Below are 17,206 nucleotides of genomic sequence, written 5' to 3'. Positions count from 1 at the left end.
ATCCTATAGTAATGGCAAGGGAGGAGACCCAGAGTTAATCTCAAGTCAGCCCTCCATATCCGGAGATTCTGCATCCAAAGATTCAACCTACGGTATCATGGCTTGAAAATATTCGGGGGGGGGGGGGGGGGATCCACGAAGTAAACCTTGATTTTGTTTCATGCTGAGCGTTACACTTTAGGCATACCCTGCCATAGCCTTTCACCATTTCACAAATCCTCAGGCTCTCTCTGGCAATATTTTTAGCTGCTCAACATTTTACACCATTGTATATAATGGGACATTAATAGCCACTGATTTTGGTATCCATTCTGGCTATCTTTAAATATTGTATAGTTGTATAATTTTAATAAAGCTCTACTCAGCATTATTTCTTCTGCTAAACTGGAAGATAGTTTCCAGGTCATTTTTTACATAAGTTCGTCCTTTTACATAAGTTTGTCTCTATTTCATGTATTTTTCTTCTGTAATTTTTATAGAGAAGAGTCAACCAGACATATTAAATCCAGCTTTAGGAAATTCCTTGGAAGATCTTATTGGTACATGACTTATTTATGCTAATAAACATGTAAAAGAAATTGCTTTGTTTCTCTGCTGTTAAGAATCATAAAATGATTCTTCAAACAGCTTGTTGTTGTCATCGTTTGCCTTCATTTCTGACTTAATGGTGAATTTAGGGTTTTAGAGTTTGCTTGAAAAGATGGATTTCTTGTCAAGGTTTGTTTAAAACAAGTTTGCCATGACCTTCCTCAGAGACTGAGAGAGTGTGCGACTTTGCCCAAGGTTGTCTTGTTGATTTCTGGATATATCTGTAATATTTTGGCTTTTAAATTCTTTCAATTATACTAGGTTTACTATGTTTTAATATCTTAAATTGCTGCTGAATTGTTACTAATTTTATATTATTATTTATGTGAATTATATTTTCTGTGATTGATATCTCATGTTTTAATGGTCTTTGGATGCATATGAACATCAGAGAAACAGTTCTGGCAAAACAATGGTTCAGGTACGTAATTCATTTGCAATTACAGTTATTCATTTGGATGTACTTGATGGCATTATGGCATGGAGGAGTTCATCTCAAGGAATCCCAAATGCCTCCTTTGGGACATTTTTACACATCAGAAAATACTGGGGGCAGGCTAGCATTTCTCATCCTTGATGTACTCTAATCACCTGTCCTGTTTGACATATACAAATATCCAAATCCAAATTTATTTAATGCTTAGACCATAGGTCTTTCGCATGCAAGACAAACAAATACACAAAAGCCAGACCATCAAATACAATATAAAACATGCCATTAAAACCCTATATAAATCATTAAAACATTAAAATGCTGCAAATATCAATCTAAGGATATGCCCTTCAAATACTACATATGTCATGGATTAGCACCAAAATAATTAAAAACAAGATAAAACCAAGTAAGTACAGCATTATTAAAACCCAAGCAGTGAACACCTTGGATATAAAAAACCACTATTAGTTAAAAGCATCCCCAGCACAGTTGACCGCGACATCGGAGATCAGTTTTGTCTGGATTTTCTGAGCTGCCAGGGCAAAAAGGGCCACCTTATGAGTAACTGCAGGGTTAATGTCGGACAGAAGGTAGAAAATCCTTTCTGACACCGTATTCATTAGGAGGGGATAAAGAATAGGTCCCAGAATTTTAGTTCTTGGCTCAGAATACAGAGGGCAGGAAAACAAATAGTGAGGCAAATCCTCAATTTCTGGGGGCCCCCACACACATAAACGAAGAGCCAGAGGGATGCCTGTATATCTACCATCAATCACAGCTGTGGGCATACTTTGGAAACGAAGGGCTGTGAAGGCTTGCCTAAGTTTTGGAAATGTGAGCCTAGTCAGGTAGATAGTCCTCTCATGGTCAAGTTTGTATATTCTGTACCAGTGAGAAAATTTTGAGTTATTAATAGCCTGCCTATCCAGGTGAACACTGTGATTGAAAATATATTCCTTGAGCTTCTCCCTTGAGTTCAAGATGGAGGGTGTATTGGTCAGAGTGGGGTGAAATTCAAGCAGCTTCTGGTATCTTGTATTCCAGACTTTGCATTTTGCTATCTGTTCAAAACATCCCCTGGGGAGGACCCTAACAGATGAATCTTTTACACTTCTCCAATAATTAAATAGGGTGAAGTGAATACGTGATCTAATGGAAGGGAGACCAACCTCTGCCCGGACTAAGGCTGCTGGGGCGCCTGGTGGGAGCCACAGTAGTTTCTTAAGAAATGTATATTGAAGGGTCTCTAGTTTCACTGTCTGGGTCTCATCCCATCCCCAAACAGCAGTACCATACAAAATCTGGGCTATGACTTTACTCTGGAATATTTTGAGTGCTGGGACAACAAGATGACCCCCTGCAGTGTTGTAAAATCTGAGGATTGCTCCAATAGTTTTCAAAGCCACTGTTTTAGTATGTTCTATATGGGATTTCCAATATAGTTTTTCTGTGAAATGGATTCCAAGGTATTTAAATTCCTGGCATTGTTCAATTTGGTGACCCCTGATGGTCCATCTGTGTTGAGAGTGTCTTCTTCCAAACACCATTACTTTTGTTTTATTATAGTTGATATTCAGCTTTTCTTCAGAACAGTAAGTGCCAAGCTTAGAAAGCAATCTCCTCAGCCCAATTTGGGTAAGTGAGATTAGAACCATGTCATCAGCATACAATAGAATGGAAATTTTCTTGGATCCTACTGTGGGTGGAAAAAATTCTGGCCCTGAGAGTGCTGGTGTTATGTCATTCAGATAAAGATTAAAGAGTGCTGGTGCCAGTAGACATCCTTGTTTTACTCCTTTATTTGTATGGATGGCGTCAGTTAATGAGCCAGAGATACCAACTCTTATTCTAGCCGTGGTGTTAGTATAAAGTGCCTTGATTAAAAACAGTAGGCGCTTATCCATGCTGGTGTTAGCCAGTTTATGCCACAACAGGTTTCTATCGATAGAATCAAAAGCTGCTGCTAAGTCAACAGAGGCAACAAATAGATGTTTGGTAGGTCCGGCAATGGCTTGTTGGGCTAAAAAATACAAGGTCAAACACTGGTCGATTGTACTTTGTCCTTTTCTGAAACCAGCCTGTTCAGGGTAGTTGATTTGGTTATCATATTCCCAGTCTTCTAATTTGTTTAACAGAAGTCTACTATATAACATCGAGTCAATATCTAAGAGGCTAATAGGGCGATAGTTGTTGGGATCTTGTCCCAGGTATAGAAGGAGTGTACCGAGGTCTCCAGTCTTCAGTCCCGAGTATACGATATACAAATATGGAAGGGCTATGTAATTCCAAGTAGAAGTAGAATTTAAAGACATATCCATGTTAGTTTTTAATATCAGTATAAGAAGGGAACTCATAGCACTTTAGAGATTAAATGAATGAAGTTTTATATAAAAGCTTATGCTACCAACTTCTCTTAGTTAGTATCTACATTGATACCTTTGTATTCTGGATGATATATCCAGAATACAATGCTCTTTTATACACTCAGTCCCATACTGAGAGAAAGGTGGGACATTAAAACAAACAAACAAATTATTTTGGAGTAATGCTCTATTTGACTAGCAATTGTAGACATAACATTTATTTTATGTATTTATTATTTATTTACTACATTTAAATCTTGCCATTCTCACCCCAAAAGGAGGACTCAGAACAGCCTTAGAGAAAGGTAGCAATTTGATACCATACATATACATACATATACATACATACACACACACACACAGTAAAGAATAAACATATACATTAAAACAAAAAATTAAGAGAAATATTAAAACAATTATTAAAGTCACATCATCCAGAGTCAAATCCAAGGCTGTTCCATTAGTCATTTCACAATTTCATTGTGGTCCTGTGGTCAAAGTCTAACTGTTGTGTGACTGTTGTGTTGAAAGAGAGCCAGGTACTTAAGTTGATTGACAGCAGGCATTGTCCCCTGTTAATTGAGTTTCTGGGAAAGCTTTATTTGCCAGTGTCGCGCGCGCCTCACGGCGCGCACGAAAAAGGCACCTTTACTAACTATCCTTTGCAGTACATACAGGAAACAAAGCAACATAAACAAATACACAAAGAGGTGGTTTGTTGCAGTTTGCACATAAAGTGCGTGCATATTACTTAACTGTACAAAGATCCCACTTGGCCACCACGCTCACCAAGAGATGCAACAAAAGCAAAACATTCCCATCACATGCACCAGCTGTGGCATGTTCCGCTTTTTCACACAAAAACTAGACAACTACATCTGCTCCAAATGCAAACAGATGACTCTGATGGAGCAGAGGATCCAACAGCTCGAGCACCGTATTAAGACCCTTAAGGACATTCAGGCACTCGAGCTCTTCTTGGACACTGCACAACACGCTGCTGTAGATCAGCAGCCTGCATCACACCAACACCACCAAGACCATGATCAGGAACCTTATGGGGAGATCAACTCAAAGGTAGACAACCCTCAGGCTTGGAAGGAGGTCACCCATAGAAGGAGACGCAGGACCAGGCAGCCTCCGCAGAACTCCTCTGCTCAGCTGCATTTACACAACAGATTTGAAATTCTTACATCATTAACATACAATCAGGAAACACATCTTGTGGAGGACCACAGTTTCTTAGATACCACTCAGTGGACCACCCTGGATCAATGCGCAGGGGATAGCCCTGACGGGGACAGTGCATCACCACAGTCACACTTATGTAATCATGCAAATGCTCCATCCCCAATCATAGACCAGGAGCAACAGGAACATCCTTGGGAGAGTAATGGGCTCTCGGATGTATCTCAATGGATTGTCATTGATGAATGCACTGGGGATGTTGAGGAGGAGGACAACACTTTACACCTACATGATTCACTTCAACAGGAACACTCTTCAGGGGACATACACACTGTCTTGCACAAAAGGGACCCTGTCAATCCTCAAAGGAAACAGGTCTTGGTAGTAGGTGACCCCCTCCTTAGAGGAACGGAAGCCATCATTTCCAGACCGGATGGGATGGCTCGAGAAACATGCTGCCTCCCGGGGGCAAAAATACACCATATCACTCAGAGGCTCAGCAGGCTCCTAAAGCCCCATCACCCTCCCCACCTTATGTTGATTCATGTAGGTACCAATGACACCGCTAGGCATACTTTTCAAAAGATCACAAATGATTTTCGAGCTCTGGGAACAAAGCTAAAACTGTATAATGTACATGTGATCTTTTCATCCCTCCTCCCTGTTGTAGGACACGGCTCTACAAGGGCCGGAAAAATAGTACAGGTCAATAACTGGCTCAGAAAATGGTGTCAAGAGGAGCATTTTGGCTTCCTTGACCATGGTCTACTCTTCCAAGAGGATGGACTACTGGCAAGCGATGGGGTGCATCTCACACAAGTAGGAAAACATCTTTTTGCACACAGACTCACAAACCTCATCAGGCGCACTTTAAACTAGATCCACTGGGGGAGGGGAACAACAGCCTGGCGAACACTATATTACCCACGACCACAGGGAACCGCCAAAAGGCTAAACGGAGGGCTGCACAAACACAGCAAGGACCAAGTACAGAGAGCACAATAATCCCAAATAAACAGTTCGAGGGGAGGTCACAGGGGCTTACATGTCTTTACACTAATGCTCAGAGCATGGGAAATAAGCAAGACGAACTCCAACTCCTAGCACAGCACCACACATACGATGTCATAGGCATCACTGAAACCTGGTGGGATGACTCCCATCACTGGAATTTAACCATTGAGGGCTATAACCTCTTTCACAGAAATAGAACAAAGGGGAGAGGAGGGGGAGTAGCTTTATATGTCAAAAACAGTTACGTTGCAGAAGAAATGCAAGACTGTAATCCGGGAAACCAGCTTGAAAGCATCTGGATAAGAATCAAGGGAACCGGGACTCAAAAAGATCTTGTCGTGGGTGTCTACTACAGACCTCCGAGTCAGGATGAAGGACTTGATGAAGCCTTCTGTCAACAGCTGACCAAACAGGCACAAAGAAGAGATATAGTAGTCATGGGCGATTTCAATTATCCCGATATCTGCTGGAAAACAAACTCAGCCAAGAGTACAAAGTCCAACAAATTCCTCACTTGCCTTGCAGATAATTTTATGGTCCAGAAGGTAGAAGAGGCAACAAGGGGATCAGCAACTCTTGATCTAATCTTAACAAATGTGGAAGACCTGATCAATACAGTTGAAGTGGTTGGATCCTTAGGGGCAAGTGACCATGTGCTCCTGGAGTTTGCAATACAAAGGAATGCTGAAACTAAGACAAGTCAAACACGCATTCTCGACTTTAAGAGAGCAGACTTCCAAAAAATGAAGGAATTACAGAGCGGCATTCCATGGACGCCGATATTAAAAAACAAGGGAGTTAAGGATGGATGGGAGTTTTTCAAAAGTGAAATACTCAAGGCGCAAATGCAAACAGTGCCAACAAAGAAGAAAAATAAGACAAGTGCAAAGAAGCCAGAATGGATGTCCAAAGAACTTCTAACTGAGCTAAAGCTCAAAAGTGACATGCACAAGAAGTGGAAAAGGGGAGAAATCACCAAAGAAGAATTCAAACGTATAGCCAACACCTGTAGGGAAAAGGTTCGCAAGGCTAAAGCGCAAAATGAGCTCAGGCTTGCCAGGGACATAAAAAACAACAAAAAAGGTTTTTTTGCTTACGTTGGTAGAAAAAGGAAGAAAAAGGAGGCGATAGGGCCATTGCAAGGAGAAGATGAGGTGATGGCGACAGGGGACAGGGAAAAGGCAGAACTACTTAATGCCTTCTTTGCCTCGGTCTTCTCAGAAAAAGAAAGCCATCTCCAACCTCAGCAACACGGAATGGACGAAGGATTGGGGGAAATCCAACCCCAAATAGGGAAACAAGTTGTCCAGGAACACTTGGCCTCTCTAAACGAATTCAAGTCCCCAGGGCCAGATCAGCTACACCCAAGAGTACTGAAGGAACTAGCGGAAGTTATTTCAGAACCACTGGCAATTATCTTCGAGAGTTCTTGGAGAACGGGAGAAGTCCCAGCAGATTGGAGGAGGGCGAATGTGGTCCCTATCTTCAAGAAGGAAAAAAAGAACGACCCAAACAATTACCGTCCGGTCAGCCTCACATCAATACCAGGCAAAATTCTGGAAAAGATCATTAAGGAAGTGGTCTGCGAACACTTAGAAACAAATGCGGTCATTGCTAACAGTCAACACGGATTTACCAAAAACAAGTCATGCCAGACTAATCTGATCTCTTTTTTCGATAGAGTTACGAGTTGGGTCGATACAGGGAATGCTGTGGATGTCGCGTACCTGGATTTCAGTAAGGCCTTCGACAAAGTCCCCCACGACCTTCTGACAAACAAACTAGTAAAATGTGGGCTAGACAAAACTACGGTTAGGTGGATCTGTAATTGGCTAAGCGAACGAACCCAAAGGGTGCTCACCAATGCGTCGTCTTCATCATGGAAAGAAGTGACAAGTGGAGTGCCGCAGGGCTCCGTCCTGGGCCCGGTTCTGTTCAACATCTTTATTAATGACTTAGACGAAGGGTTAGAAGGCACGATCATCAAGTTTGCAGACGACACAAAACTGGGAGGGATAGCTAACACTCCAGAAGACAGGAGCAGAATTCAAAACGATCTTGACAGACTAGAGAGATGGGCCAAAACTAACAAAATGAAGTTCAACAGGGACAAATGCAAGATACTTCACTTCGGCAGAAAAAATGGAAATCAAAGATACAGAATGGGGGACGCCTGGCTAGACAGCAGTGTGTGCGAAAAAGACCTTGGAGTCCTCGTGGACAACAAGTTAAACATGAGCCAACAATGTGATGCGGCTGCTAAAAAAGCCAATGGGATTCTGGCCTGCATCAATAGGGGAATAGCGTCTAGATCCAGGGAAGTTATGCTCCCCCTCTATTCTGCCTTGGTCAGACCACACCTGGAATACTGTGTCCAATTTTGGGCACCACAGTTGAAGGGAGATGTTGACAAGCTGGAAAGCATCCAGAGGAGGGCGACTAAAATGATTAAGGGTCTGGAGAACAAGCCCTATGAGGAGCGGCTTAAAGAGCTGGGCATGTTTAGCCTGCAGAAGAGAAGGCTGAGAGGAGACATGATAGCCATGTACAAATATGTGAAGGGAAGTCATAGGGAAGAGGGAGCAAGCTTGTTTTCTGCTGCCCTGCAGACTAGGACACGGAACAATGGCTTCAAACTACAGGAAAGGAGATTCCACCTGAACATCAGGAAGAACTTCCTCACTGTGAGAGCTGTTCGACAGTGGAACTCTCTCCCCGGGGCCGTGGTGGAGGCTCCTTCCTTGGAGGCTTTTAAGCAGAGGCTGGATGGCCATCTGTCGGGGGTGCTTTGAATGCGATTTCCTGCTTCTTAGCAGGGGGTTGGACTAGATGGCCCATGTGGTCTCTTCCAACTCTACTATTCTATGATTCTATGATTCTATGATTCATATACTCATATTGCGCTAACTTACTAGCCAAAAGCTTGGTCCCATAATTAGGTTTTTACTTTCTTCCTGAAGGACAGGAGGGAGGGGGCAAATATAAGAGCCCCTTTCTCTCCTTCCCTCTTGACTGCTTCGCTGGTTTCTTGCTTTTTCTTCACAGGTCCAAACTACCACAATGTGTATCTCAGTAAGCCTCAGTGGCACAGTGGTCCTTGGTTGCCTCTTTACACCGAAGCTACATATCATCCTCTTCCAGCCCCAGAAGAACGTAGCCAGTCACCGGGTTTCCACCAATCGGTTTAGTGTGACAGCTGTGGGCTCCAGCCATTCGCATGGTGAGTGACAAAACAGGCTTTTCTAAGCAATGTCCTTTTCATTGTCTTTGTTTTCAACCAGATTTACAACAAATCCTGCCCTCCCACCTCCAACATAAACACAATCCAGTTGTTAAGCTAGTCTTTCTCAAACAAGAATTGGCTTTGAACTATTGCTAAGTTAAATTCTCTGTCACCTGCTGGTTTATTCCACAGAGGTCGTGCCCAGATTGTTTAAAAAGATGAGAAAGTCCTAACTTTGTTCCAGTTCATTCCAGTTTTATTGTGAAGACCCATACACATTTTGTTTATTCCAGAATACTTTATGTCAGTGCCTAGTATGATCAGATATTTTTATACCAGCTTCCCAGTTTAAAATGAAAACAAACAGGAAGACAACTTGTGATTTTTCAATCACTCTAGATGTACCCAATGTCTGCATTAAAGATTGGGAAATTGCTCTATACACAACAGGATGTTATCAACAGGGATCAAATTGTATTGGTTAGATGGAGAGCACATATGCTCAGTAAAGTACAAAAAGGGATAGCAGATGTCCAAGTCTGCTCATAATCATTGGCTCTAATTGCAAATTACATTGAACCACAGTTTATTATTTTGAAGACATACTGCAACTAGTTTTGGCTTAGACATAATTCTCAATTAAAGATGAGAATCAAGTGGCCTTCCAGCAACTCCCATCATTTATCACATTTGGCTATGTTGGTTAAAGTTGTTGAGTTGTTTATTATATTTAATAATAAAATTGTTTATTTTTGTTGTTGTTGTTACTGTTATTTAAAATTCTGCCAATGTAGTATTACAGTATACAATAGTGACATACCACAAAATATATAGATCTGTTATTGATCTACTTGTTGCCATTCAAAAATAAGACATCCTTGGCAGCCTAATGACAACTGGCAAACCACAGTATGGGTTGAGTTGGAGTTATGCTTGGGAAAGAGTAAACTTTTAAAATGAGATGAGTATGGGATATTTAACAGCTATTTTTTTTAAAAAAAAATGCTTTCTATATTTCACAGGGTCATCTTCTCAATATGTCCCAACTGTGTGTAATGGCCGTGAAGTGGTGGACTCCACAACGTCATCCTTGTGAACACCTGTGTTCTCCATCAGTGATTGTGTGTTGCCTCTGTGCTCATTCCCTATGAACACATGCCTTTTATTTTCCCACTGGGCCTTTTGCTTCCTTAAAAAAAACCTTGTTTCCTAAACTTACTTGTTGGATATGCTTTTCCCAACAAAATGAAATAGGCACAAGAGAACTGAGACTAAACCTTTGTCCCCTAAAGTCCAGCATCAATAAAATGCTACAGGAAAACCTGAGCATAGTCTGGAACATATCTATAAAGTGGCCCATGACGTACCTTTATGGTATGGATAAAGAACTGAACAAAATGGAATTCGTAGCTGTTCACCTGGACAACACGATGGCATTCTATTTTTAAAAAAATCTATGTATGTATTAATCTTCCTCTATCTCTTCCAAGACTTGAAAAAGAATGATGATGCTTTGTTTACCATTCCACAAGTCCTGAAACTTCTTCTCAAAACACAAAACAATACTTCTGCTATTAGAGGAAGAGGGAAGATCAATAGCTACAAACTCTGAAAGAATATGAAGGAATCTACAGTATTATCAATAGAAGAGATGGGATAAAACAATCTTCCGCTTTTAAAAGCTGACAGCACACACAGATACTTACAGTGACTCAAAACATAAATAGATGAATTCTTATGGTTGCCTGTTGCTTTGCAGGCATAGTCCCAGCAGAGATGCTACCTAAAACAAACCGAACTGTGACAATATCTAAGAAAAAAAGAGAATCACATCTGGTTTTTGATCTGACAGTTTACTCTGCTGAGTAAAGCAGATGAATCCAGGAAACAACACATAAGAGGAGACTACAGCATTGCCTGTAATGATAACAACAGAAATACAGAAAGAGGGGATCACTGAAAAATATCTCCCAATACTTGCTCTGGTAAGGGACTGTCAGTAATTAAGTTCAGAAATAAGGAGATAACCAGTTCTTTGACCAATAAGAAGAGGCCTGAATGTGCAATGATGCAACGATTGACCAAAAATCCCGAAGGCTGCTTCTGCATTGTCTAGGATGTAGGAAAAAGATGCAGATCTTGGCATGAGAGCTCATCATAGAGGCAAAAGGCCCTTGTAGGATTCATTCACATAACAATGGTAAATAACAAAGGGCAAAATACATTGCTGGCATACATTTATGGGATCAGATTTCCACATTTCTTAGTGATTGAGATTAATCTGTAGAGAGATTGTGGGTCTTACTGTAGAACCATGGAAGAAGAGTTTATCCAGAAAAGTGTATTTCAAACCTCAGCCAATTCAGCACAGCTGCAAAATGGCAGAGGCACGTTGGACAAAATCCTCACTGGTAGAATGGGAATGGGAGGAGAATACCTTTCTGACAAAGAGCCTATATTGCTGCTTGCCTTCTACACTGACATTTTGTAGGGACTAATGACTACCATCCTATTCACACATGCATTTTACTACCAGCTGCTTGCCATTTTTAAACCTGCTCATTCACCCCTAAAATGTTAGGTAAGCTCTTTTTTTGTGCCAGGTCCCTAATGGGGAAAATGCATAGTAGCCTTCAAAGAGCTCCTAGTAAAAGAAGAAGCAGAGAGCTATGGAGAAACTTCTGTAAATAGTATGGTCAGGAAAGATTAGCAGGGAGATGTGTCCATTCTTTTGTAGACCCTTGAGTTCATATGTACATGCCCTATTCTCAGCTGGTATGCTATGGTTGCTGTTTAATAACTGTATTCTTTCTGTACAGATTTCTGTACTCTACAAGCTACATGCTAAATTGCTCAAAATGCACTTCACTTAATGGAAAAAGCTGCCTTGTCTCCCATTCCTCCCTGCACTTCTTCCATTCTAACTAAACCTTCTATGTAGGTGTACAAACAGTGGATTTGTATTAACTATTCATGTTAAGTGGCTGAGAAGTGCATAGCAAAACTCTCAATCTGTTGGACCCCAGATCTTGCCAGACTATAACTTTATGAATCTTTCAACATTGGCTGTGCTGGCTAGGATCTCTGAGAACTGAAGTCTTAACATTATCTATAAGTCCAGATTGGGAACCACAGGACCATACCTTTCTGTATCTATCTAAGATGCTGTTACAATCTCATTCCTCATAAAATGTATGAAGTAGGGTTGGGCACCTGGAGCCCTATAGCTAGGGTTGGACTCCTTCCATCAGTCCTAATCAGTGGAGAAGAATCATGGGAGCAGTAATGGAATAACTAATTGAAGGCAACAGCCCGTCCAGTCCTGCCTTGCATCTTTGATGTGACACACAAAACAAGGACAAGTCTTTCAGCAAACACTACAACAATCTCTTCCATTATGTAAAGGGGGATTTGGACATAGGTAGATTAGTCCATTTCAATATATATATAAGGATCTGGTACATCTTTGTGACTAAAAAAAAAATCTAACATAAGCTTTTCTGGACTCCAGTTCACTTGTTGCATCTGATAAAGTGGACTGAACCCAATGAAAATTTATGCTAGAAATTTCTTTTTCTCCATTAGCCTAGCCTAAAATATGTTACAGATATTCTTTATGTCTTTCTATTATGTAAAGAAGGAAAGATTTCACTCTAGAAGATTCCACCGATACAGACCTGTAATAGAGCACATGAAGCTGACTCACTGTCAAAACAGGCTTGGTTCCCTACCCCTATCTCTTAGATGGAGGGATTAAGAATCTTTGCCACTTGCCAGCTAATTCTGAATTCTGTCTAGGGTCTCATTATCACCTTCTGGTCAACAGAGTGCCCAGCTTACAAAAGTAATCTCTTTGTTAATTCTAAGCAGCATTTATTATTACACTTGGGAGAAATCCTGCTCAGTCATGGAAACCCTTGGGTATCTTATGCTCTCCTAGCCTCAGAGGAAGGCAAAGGCAAGCCATCTTTGAACAAAGGTTGCCAAGAAAATCCCTTGATAGATTTACCTTTGGGTCATCAAAAGTCAGAAACAGCTTGATGGCATACAAAACAATTTCCAGTACCAGCATAAATTAGCATTTTAGGGCAGCATTGCGGGTATGCTGAAAGCAGCCTGCTAATAATTATTTTGTCTTTTTATCTTCTCCCCACACCCACTCATCTTGTCCACTGACCAATAAAAATAAACTATTCTAGATGGGCCCGTGAACACTAGATGCCCGTGTTCATCGACCCTATGGTTTCCTAGAAATTATAACTATTCTGCCTGCTCCATCTCCAAGGAGGGTCAGGCTAGTGCACCACCCTTGGGTGCAGTTGTTTACATTCCAGGGCATCTGGCATTGTTCCCTCCTTGATGTGTTTAGTAGCTAGGTTAAAGTATATCCTTTTAAAGCTATATTGCCAGGCCAAGAAGTTGGCAACAGAATATTCTCTAGGCTGTAACACTGGCCAGACTCTTGTGTTACAATAGTGCTGGAAATTTGATAGGTTTGAGTATACATAGTGCTGCTTGATGAAGACCCATTTTTTCAGTACCAATAGTCATACCAGTATCTATTATAGGCAGCTGCTATAAAGTGTACTTTCTAGATAAACCACACTGTATTGCCAATCTAAAGCACCAAACCAAGGATGGGACTCATACAGTCCCGCAGATATTGCTGGATTGCCACTCTCAGAAAGCCTAGCCCACATAACTCATAGTGGGAATTGTAGTTCAAGCTTTGGATAAAGGTGCCTGCTTTGGTGCCTCAGATTGACAATATATTGCAATTTACCAATAGGTTGCAAAGTGGAAGCAAGATGAATAAGGAATGCATGAACACTGGCTTCTTTGCATCATAATGGGCCAATGTAGGCTACATTTTCTTTGCCTATGATTTGCACCAAATCAAAATCAGTATGGCAGCACTAATCGGGGTGAACTGTTGAGTCCACAAGGGATCCGAGGTTCCTACTGCTACTTGGCCTGATCGCTCTCTTTACACAAAAAGGCAGCTGGCTTTGCATACCACAGTGTTTGCTCTGTTTATGCTAAATACACTAAGCCTAGATTCTCTTTTGGTGAAGGTCCACAAAAGATGTATTAGTGAGAAATGGCAAAGGAGATGCCATCAATCAAAGGTTTTGAAACCTAGTGCTATTTTTGCGGTATAATCTCAGTTCAACTCTGATGCTTGACAATCATTTGGAAGGAAGTTCTTCTCTGTGAACGGTTGGAATACTTGTTCTCTAGCAGATGAAGAAAATGAAATTTCCCATTTAATTCTCTCTATTGGGGGGGGGGGACAGAAATGGTATGCTTGCTATTACTGTGCTATGTGATTAGCAAATTTGTTCAGGGAAAAACCAAAGAGCATGGATGGAGTAGGGAATATTTCAAGGCCTTAGTAACTCATCATAAGGGAAGTTAAATGAAAATGTCAGAAGCACAATTTTACTTCTTTGGGGGGGGGGGAATCAATTTATAGAAGCATTCTGCACTGCATGGTTTCCAAACCCAGGAAGGTGTGCCCCTGTGTACAAACTCTTGGCCTCATTCTTGCCTCGGGGACAAACAGTTCTCCCTAAAGCTTGTGGGGGAAGGTGAAGCTACCTCACAATCCCAGGAAGATTCATATTTCAAGTGATGGGATTGTTTCAATTTTTTAAAAAGTCAAAATTAACTGACTCAAAGGCTGAATGATTTCCCCCCTCTACAAATATCACATGTATCATCTTCCTGATGGGACCTGCAATAGAATGGCATCTGCGGTAGTCAAAGTGATGAAGACACTGAAAACAGGGACTTGGGTGTCTAAAAGGTATTTGCAAATTGCAGTATTTCCTGTGTATTCATTTAAGTGTTTGAACCAAGCAACGTGTTATGACAAGTTACAGTAGAAGTGTTTTTTTAAAGCAATACTTAATAGGTAACATTACAAATGTTGTGTCAGTGCCACTTTTTAAAAACAGAACAGTAAACCTATGGCATGTCCATTTTAGATTTCTTCCACAATTTTGTGACAACTTGAGGCATTTACAATATAACGTGCATTTGCCTCACCTGTCATCCATATTGACAACCTATATGAACTATTGTTAAGTGCCACATCTCATGACTCTGAACACAGTAGCAGGATGAAGACAGGTGAATCTTTCCCCCGTGCTGTAGAAATGGAATTTGCAAGAATCTCTCATTAAATACATCAATTGGGCGAATGCCCATGTGTTCTTAATAATGCATTGAGTGACTGATTTTTTGAACCATAATTTTAGATACCAATTCAGCACCAGATCCCTAGAATGATGCAATATTACAGGGCACCAGAATTAAAGTTCTAGACAGAGGTGTTTATTTCAATGACTGCACAGCTCTGAGAAAAATGCAAAACAGTAAACGTATCACTTTTTTAGAGTTAAGAGGCTAGAAGACAAAGATGGCAAACCTCTTCTGAAAAAATCTTGCCAAGAAAACCCTAAGATAGGATCACCAAAAGACAGAATCGACTTGAAGGCACACTCACAATACATTTCAATACAGCTTTTGAGTACTGTTTAAACTACTATAAAATGTGGGATTGCCAATTTTTTCTCCTAGCATTGCACCAGTGCCTTCAAGAAACAGGCATTTTTACACTGAAGGACAGATTCTTCTCTCATTACAAAGAAAAGCACATTTCCCAGTTTTTTTTAATGTTGAACTTCTATTAATAAAAGACGTAAAGGGCCAGTAAAAGCAACACATACATCACGGAAAACATTCAATGAAATACTCAAACCTCACACCCATTACACTATGTAAAACAATTTTTGTTCCTGGATTATAAACATCATTTCCTAATTGGTTTTATCATAAAAACATGGAAAAAAATTATTAACCTGGAAAAACTTTGTTTTTCTGGGACATCCTGCAGCACATTTTGCTATATTTTTAATGAATATCTCATAGTCTCAACCAATTCACCATTGTTTGTGGCAGCCACAAAAACAAAGTTTCCAGAATATAACAACTACTTTCAAAGTAAGTATCACACAATTAAACAGGAAATAAACACTTTCAAACCAGGAACAGATTTTTTTTCAAATGTTGTTACATAGTGTTATTTTCCTCCAGAATAGCATATACAAGCACGGTACTAACAGTGCCCCTTTCCAATTGCCAACACCAGGTGGGATGAAGAATCTATAGCAGTTAATACAAGGGGGTGGGTAGGGAGATAAGAGGGAGAAAGTGCTCCTGCTGCTACAAAAATGCTGTTTGAAAAACGAGAATGTGAGCTTTATTTGAATTAAAGAAAGTGTTATTGTGATTCATATTGTTCGAAAAACAAACCAAGAGTTTAAAGTAGTTTTTTGTGTGGACAAGTTTGTGATTTTTTTGTAATTTATGTAAATAAAGTGCTTTTTTATTACTGAACTCATGGTGATATGAACTTTTTGGGATTAGGAGTGGTCAGAGATTTCAAAAATAAGGAATCCAGACTTAACCAAGGAAACCGCAGTACCGCTACAAAAGCTTTTTCTCAGGTAATTCATAATTCTAGAGAACTCTATAAAAGGCATGTCTCTCATACACACGGCCTTCTCTTCAGAAAGAGTGATACTAAAATGCTGCACTCATAGACGCACACACAATATCACCGTCATTAGTGTTCAAGACTACAGATGGAAAAGAAACCCACATTAAGAGATTTGTAAAACAAACATACTCAGCAGGACTCACCTTTCGGCTTCATCTCCTCAGAAAGCAGCTACAAATATTATATTTTTGTTTTTACTTTTATATAGATTTTGCATTATTATTGTTTGATTTGATTTAATCTCAAATTGGTTATATGTTTATTATTGCCCATATTGTTTGCACTGTCATATTGTTGTTAAGCTGCTCCAAGTCCCTTCGGGGAGATGGGGCGGGATATAAAGTTTATTATTATTATTATTATTATTATTATTATTATTATTATTATTATTATTCCTTTAAAAAAAGTTATACGAAAATAAATGTGCACAACTGTCATCCGAGGAGCATCAAAATGCACAAATTAAAGAAAAATTGCACAAATCATATAAAAGGGAAAACAAGGTGTCACAAACTACTGTAAAAAAAGGAGATTCAGGAAATGCAGACAGGATTCAGAGAAATGAAACTAAAACCGATTTCCACATCCATGCTCCACAGTATTACTGAGAAAATAACAAAATCATACATTACAAATAACTCTGGAATAGTCTAATGCCCAAATTAAAATAATGAAGGAATATATATATATATATATATATATATATATATATTTGCATATGTAAATTTCTAGCTTTAATTTCTGATCAAAAATTCATGATTAGGCAGTCTACCACCTGAGGGTTTTGTTATTTCCAGGCTCTATAGGCAGAGCTGGGATATGATGGC

General features: G+C 40.0%; 1 protein-coding gene across 3 annotated transcripts in view; it reads left to right on the top strand.

Moving 5' to 3' along the window:
- Positions 1-16,216, top strand: part of grm2 (glutamate metabotropic receptor 2) — a 172,936-nt gene extending 156,720 nt beyond the window's left edge. For all 3 annotated transcript variants that reach the window (XM_008105088.3, XM_062970066.1, XM_062970065.1), the window contains 2 exons: positions 8,635-8,809; positions 9,835-16,216. In XM_008105088.3, the coding sequence (XP_008103295.2) occupies positions 8,635-8,809; positions 9,835-9,908 (249 nt within the window). In that variant the 3' untranslated portion in view covers positions 9,909-16,216. The remainder of the gene's footprint in view (positions 1-8,634; positions 8,810-9,834) is intronic.
- Positions 16,217-17,206: the final 990 nt, after the last annotated feature.

Source organism: Anolis carolinensis, chromosome 2 (genome assembly GCF_035594765.1).
Source record: "Anolis carolinensis isolate JA03-04 chromosome 2, rAnoCar3.1.pri, whole genome shotgun sequence".
NCBI lineage: Eukaryota > Metazoa > Chordata > Lepidosauria > Squamata > Dactyloidae > Anolis > Anolis carolinensis.
This window is presented reverse-complemented; position numbering and strand designations above follow the sequence as displayed.